The following is a 6569-nucleotide window of genomic DNA, read 5'->3' on the forward strand; positions in this document are numbered from 1 at the left end:
TAAGAAGAGTTTGATTCTTGGGAATCTTCATTCAGATAGTTATTCAGTATAATTCAAACTGACTTTACTAAAATGATTCTAACCATGTGGAAAGAATGTTTGAGTGCAGGGCCTTGCACATGTTAGGCAAGTCCTGTGCCCCTGAGTACTATCCCCAACCAAAAGTTTGTGTTTTTGTTTTAAAAGGAAACTGCTTGTTACAACAAACGACTTGCTGAAGTCATCATCAGTCTCCTTTTTGTTTCAACACAGAGATGCAGTTATAATACTAGAGCCACCAAATCGCAGAGTATCACCAAAGGAGCCAGTGATAATTAGCTTCCCCTCCTAACTTTTATTATTATAATTTGTGAGCTATTATTGGTGGACTGTGGTGCATTTTACCATCCTTTAGTGTTTTCTGATTCTTACATGTCAGTTCAATCAAAATATTTAGAAATACTTTCAGAGACAGTATTATTTGTGTGTGTTGTTTTGGGGTTTTTTTGGTGCCGGGGATCGAACTCAGGACCTTGCGCTTGCGAGGCAGGCGCCAGAACCACTGAGCTAAATCCCCGGCCCTTATTTGTGAATTCTGGCATTTGGAGAGTATGGCATCTTAGTGTGCCAATACGGCCATTGTTAAGGTGTATGATGTTAGAATATGACTTTTTAATGTGTCGATGCTTGAATAGAGCTATTCACAAGCTGGAATAACTGAAACTGAATGGACAAGTGGATCTTCAAAAGGCGGAGCTCTACAGGCATTAACTAGGGAGTCCTCCAGAGGGTCAAGAAGAACTCCAAGGAAAAGGGTGATGCAAGGCTTATTGCTCAGAATTGGGTTTCAGATTGGTAGGGTTTTAGTGATTATTTTATATTTATTGTTTTTGTTTTGTTTTCAAACTAACAGGTGGACACTTCATATTTTCATATAGATGGTGCAGTAATTTCAGAGAATACTCCCATAGCTGAAACTATAATGGCTTCAAGCAACAAATCCTTAGTAAATATATTTCATAAACTATACAAGTGATATTCTTTGTAAATTACCCTTTAGTTGGAAATGGGGAGGTGGTAAATTTTGGCAAATCTCAAATTTACATGTTTTTGAACATTATATTTTTAACTGATTTTCCCTAGATCTGCAATTTAGAATTTTTCAATATAGCACTTATACAAATGAATTTAATTCATTGCTCAAGAATTCTAAGTATTGTAAAGATACTTTTTATCAAGTATTTGAAGAATTATAAGGTTTCACGTATGAGGCTTTGAATGTGTTTTGTTTTTAGGCTCTTGTGTAAATTTGTATTGTTACAGCTATAGCGTATCTTTTTCTTTTTAAGTGTCTTTGTTATTTTGGATAATTCTGAGTCTGAATAATTTGAATCTTGGCAGGTTGTCAATAGGGTGACTGGAAATTTCAAGCATGCAGCTCCTATTCTGCCAATCACTGAATTCTCAGACATACCCAGAAGAACACCAAAGAAACCATTGACACGAGCTGAAGTAAATGCATCAAATTTAGATCGATGCTATCTATCATTGATCTTTCAAAGAGGAAATCCTTATATTTGTGTTCTTAGAATGGGAGGGAGCAGAGCTTTCTTTCTTGGGTGGTGTGTGACCTCATATATGTGTGCATATATTATTTTAAAGACACTGAAGTGAAAATGAAAATTAACTAATACAGTATGACGTGCTAATGCCATCCTCTTGCTGCTGTGTGCCTCCTAAGCTCCACTTTTCAAGGGAGTGGTCATTTGGGTGCTGCTTTTAACTGTCATGAATGCAAGTTTTAAAGTGCTGCTTGGGCTGTGAGGGAAGCTACACTTTTCTTGAAAGGTGAACTAATGGAACTTTCAATGACTTATGGTGCTTGAATTGGTTAACTCCTGTATAATTAAGCTTTAAAGTACTAACTGCATGGTACATTATAATTTTAAGAAATCTTTATTAAGATGAAATTTTTATCTGGGCATGAAAGGAAATACAGTAAAACAGTCAAGCTCTAAAATAAGGGTTTTTTTAATTGGAAAGATTGCATTGACCACAGCTTAAAAGATACACTGCAATTTGTTAAAGCTCTGTGTTAATTGGGCACCTTGTATATTTGGTCATTTAATACAGAATTCTTGCCAGGTGTGGTGGTGCACACTTGTAATCCCAGCACTTGGGAGGCTGAGGCAGGAGATTTGCTACGAGTTTGAGGCTAGCCTGGGCTACATTGTGAGTTGAAGGCCAGCCTGAACTATGTAGTGAGGCCCTGTCTCAAAAAATGAATTCTTAGAGGTGGAAACAATGCACTCTTACTATTTTATTAATGAAAAACCTGGAAAACCAACGAGGGAATTTACACTGCCATATTAGTGTCCTGGATTTTTTCCTACTTAATTTGAATGTGTGGCAGTTTCACTCCTGATAACCACAGTAAGAGGTCTTTGTAGTGGAGACATTTGAAGAAGCATGTGGCTACCTAGAGGCTAACAAATTTAGAAACAGCAATCTTAAAATATAGGCGTTTTGTTTTCTAACTTTTTTTTTTTATATTTTCTATAACTTCTATCTAAAGTTATGTTTTAATTACTGCACATTTATACTAAATTTTAACTTATGATTTGTTTCTTACTAGGTGGGAGAAAAAACAGAGGAAAGAAGAGTAGAAAGGGATATTCTTAAGGAAATGTTCCCCTTTGAAGCATCTACGCCAACAGGAATTAGGTACTTGGATATGTCAAATCACATATAAGTGTATTCCGCTAGGGAATTTTTAATTCTTCATCATAAAGTTTTTCTGCCTCTTTTCTCAGAATTAAGCTGTTCTTTTGAGAGCAGATTAATTTCCCTAAGTGACTGGTTCATAATTCATATCCTTGAAAGTTGAATCACTTTCAAAATTAATTTTGTCAAGTTAAAGGATTATAAGAAGTAAATATTTCCTTTTGCTTGGTAGTACTAAGTAAGGGTTGAACCCAGGGCCTCATATGTACATGCTAGGCAACTAGTGAGCTACATTCCCAGCCCCCCACATTTTAAAATCTAAACAGAAACCTACTAAGAAGTATGTAATTTTTTAAGTCACTTGTTTATTGTTAGTTTTATTTTTTATGGTGCTGTAATTGAATCCAGGGCCTTGTGCATGTGGTCTACCACTGAGCTACCCCGCTTCTCCCAGTTTTGGAGAAAATCATTTTTTTCCTGCATTTCTTTTTTTCTAATTGAGAATACTATGTTTAGATCTATCAAATTACTTCATAACTGAAGAATCCAACCAAAACTACCTTATGTTTTGCCTCCCAAATATCGCTGCTCCTAAATATGATAGCTGAGAAGCCTTTAGTGAATATTGATCAGTGTTCTGAATATTATTTTCTAATGAAAAATGCATCTAACTTTTAAAATGAAGAATGTATAGAAATTTTAAATAGGTTAACTTCACTGCTTTATACATGTCAATTTTCTACTGTTAGCTCATGGAATATGGGTAGAATTGGAAGTGGCATTGATATTTTATGTTCTTTATCTAAAATTATTTTTCTTCTCCCTTTCACTCTCAACAGCGCCAGTTGCCGCAGACCAATCAAAGGGGCTGCAGGGCGGCCATTAGAACTCAGTGATTTCAGGATGGAGGAATCTTTCTCATCTAAATACGTTCCTAAGTATGTTCCTTTGGCAGATGGCAAGACAGAAAAGACAAAAAAGGGACGCTCCGTTCCTATGTGGATAAAAATTTTGCTGTTTGTTGTTGTGGCCGTTTTTTTGTTTTTGGTCTATCAAGCTATGGAAACCAACCAAGGAAATCCTTTCTCTCATTTTTATCATGCTGGAAAATCCACCTGAATGATTTCCCTTTGGCACATTCAGCTTGGTCTCCTATTTTTAATAACTGTGTAGAAAAACATTGTGTATACTCATTGATTCAAGAACTAAAAAATGTGATTTCGCCTCAATAAATTTAGTATTCCATTGAAAAGCAAACAAGATATATAAATGAACTTCATTTAAATGTTTTGGACTTTGGACTAGTAGGAGATCACCTTGTGCCATATAAATAATCTTTTTTTAGCTCTGGAACTTTTTCGTAGGCTTTATTTTTTTAATGTGGACATCTTCATTTTTGGGGAAAATGTATATTGTTTTTGTGTATTTGGGAAATAAGGGCAAAACATGTATAATGTGAAGCTACACATACTTTGAATTCTTACAGAAAAGATTCTAAGATTTAGTCTCTGCTGAATAAAAATATTACAAATGTGAAACAAATTCAGTAAGAGAAACGTAGCTTGGTTGTACTTTTTTAACTGCAGCAAAGTTTGCTGGTGTTTATGAGGAAAAGTACAGCAATAATCTCTTCTGTAACTTTTATTAAAAGTAACGTTATTGTTGTAGCCCTGTCATACTCACTTTTTAAAAGATTTCTAGTATCATGAGAATCCTATTTCAGTAAGACCCATTGAAATAAAGTTGATTTTTAGCAGAGATATTTTAGGGTATCATATGTACATGTTTCAGAGAACTAGCTATACATGTTTTAAAAAGCTGTTAGCTAGCTATAAGGCTATGTAATTGGAAATTTGTACTCTTTATTTACAGCAAAACATTATTCTCTCAATCCAATTTACTACCAAAATATTTTTTTAGATAATAAGTGTATGTTTGTTTAGAGATTAGAAACTTTAAACACTGGTCTTTTGTTTCATTTATATTCATTGTTACATTGTTTTTTGTTACCAAAATCAAGTTTTGCCAAGTTTTTTATTTTTTTCCCTGCACTTCTCAGTGTAATTTGATTAAAAAGTACAGGAAGTATTTGCTTTTAAATTTCATATAAGCAGTAGTTAATACTTAAAGTTGTAAACTTTGAATATGAGGTGGGCATTATGATTTTGTGTAGTCTTAAAATAGTTAACATTTCCTTTGAGGTTGATTTATTGTTTCAGCTAAAACTAACCTCATGTACAACCTGGTTTGGTAAAGTCGTAGATAATTAAATATTAGTAGAACCATGTAAAATGTAAAAATTTTAAATTTGATCATTTGAATTACAACTTTACTCATTGACCATAAAGCACACTAAAAATGTAAGTTATTTTAAAATATTCAAAATAAAAAGATACTTTTTAAAGGGAAGAACCTGAAGGTATATATTTAGACCACAGCACACAGTTTTGATTTGAATTAGCTCTATTCTGATACATAGCTTTTCCATATTTTGTGGACAGTTTCACTTAACTTTTGCACCCTGAGACCAGAAACCCTCAGATCTGGGCCTGCAGGGCACGCGGGAAACAGAGTCCAGGATCTGAGGCTCTGGCCTCTGGGTAAATGTCTCTGAGATGAGACACAGAGGGGCATGTTTTGCTCAGTTTTTCCACTAAGGTAATAGCTATCTGCTCTCTTTTGTTTTCAAGCTTTGTTTCCCATACTGTTTGCAGTATTTTGTTTATAATTAGTAATTGTGAGATGCTCCATTTAATGTTTTAAAATGTGGAGAGAAAAATCAGACTTAAAATGTATGTAAGATCAGTTTTCTAGTAGGAAAAGTATGGTCCAAAATAGCAAAAGTAGAACCAGGTGAAACATGTAGTCATTTTTTTAAACATGTACTTGGTCTTTTGTCTGTGTCTGTTTTATTCCACTAGAGTAAATGTGTCCTTGATGTAAATGCAAAGCATTTCTTCCTGATTAAATCGTAGATGTAGACATTACAGTATAATTCAATAATAAAAATAATTAAACTCTAGTTTTGTCATTGCAATAAATGATTTTCAGATAGCACACGCTGTAAAATTTGTAGATAGCATTTCTCAGGTAGTATTTATGGATTGAGTCTCTAATTCTCATTTCAGTCTATTCCTGTTTGTTTTCCTCTAATCATTGTAGTACTCGGGTCTTTATTTTGTGTAGGTAAACTGTATAGCCATTATACTTGCAGAATGACATTAGGACACTCAAAGCCACCTCTCCTCTGTGTACTATGGAGTGACTACTCTTCAGATTCCATTTCCTTCCCACTCCCACTTTAACTGTCTTTAGTACTTACCTGTACACTTAGAATTGTTGGCCTTGCTTTGAGACTAGGCCAAGGCATCACTGTGGAATTATTCATCATGGAACTGTTATACAAGATGAAAGTGCTGTTACATCTGTCATTTTTGTAACTGCCAGTGATGATTTAAAATTAGTGAGTCTCAGAATAATACATACACTATGATTAATTAGAGCACAAATAGTTTTAAAGGATTAAAATTTTGCATGCTTACCGTGTTCTAGAAACTGTTTTATGACCTTTATGTGTGTTGATTCAACTTTTATGATAATCCTGTGAGATAGATGTTTTCTTATTGTCTCACTACAAATAAGGACATTGATGCCCAGAGATGCTAAGAAACTTGGTTAGCTTTGTGCACAGCTGAGAAGTGATTGATCTCGTTGCATATAATGTAGCAGAGGGGACCGAAGAACCCATCTCTGTATACCTTAGGCCAGTTCTTCTGTCCTCGGCCCTACTCCTTCCATGACTTTGGTGGTCCTCAAGTTCCAAACACTTTAGAGTTTTTTTAAGGTTAAGTAGCTTACTTCTAGTG

The 6569-nt window shown here is 34.5% G+C and overlaps 1 protein-coding gene across 1 annotated transcript; it reads left to right on the forward strand.

Annotated features, from left to right (window-relative positions):
* Positions 1–793: 793 nt before the first annotated feature.
* LOC147823594 (lamina-associated polypeptide 2, isoforms beta/gamma-like) lies at positions 794–5725 on the forward strand. Its single transcript, XM_087192647.1, has 4 exons — positions 794–985; positions 1381–1491; positions 2615–2703; positions 3543–5725. The coding sequence occupies exons 1-4, from the start codon at positions 962–964 to the stop codon at positions 3820–3822; spliced, it is 504 nt and encodes a 167-aa protein (XP_087048773.1). The 5' UTR covers positions 794–961; the 3' UTR covers positions 3823–5725.
* The last annotated feature ends 844 nt before the right edge of the window (positions 5726–6569 follow it).

The sequence above is a fragment of the Heterocephalus glaber genome, unplaced genomic scaffold (genome assembly GCF_053883595.1).
Source record: "Heterocephalus glaber isolate CG9 unplaced genomic scaffold, H.glaber_assembly_v1.0 deba00001572, whole genome shotgun sequence".
NCBI lineage: Eukaryota > Metazoa > Chordata > Mammalia > Rodentia > Bathyergidae > Heterocephalus > Heterocephalus glaber.

What these genes read in the sequence shown, in the direction of transcription:
- LOC147823594 (XM_087192647.1), top strand. Translation starts at nt 962, where the DNA reads ATGGCTTCAAGCAACAAATCCTTA. An exon ending in CTTCAAGCAACAAATCCTTA is followed by an intron (nt 986 to 1,380) that starts GTAAATATATTT and finishes GAATCTTGGCAG; the next exon opens with GTTGTCAATAGGGTGACTGG. An exon ending in AACCATTGACACGAGCTGAA is followed by an intron (nt 1,492 to 2,614) that starts GTAAATGCATCA and finishes GTTTCTTACTAG; the next exon opens with GTGGGAGAAAAAACAGAGGA.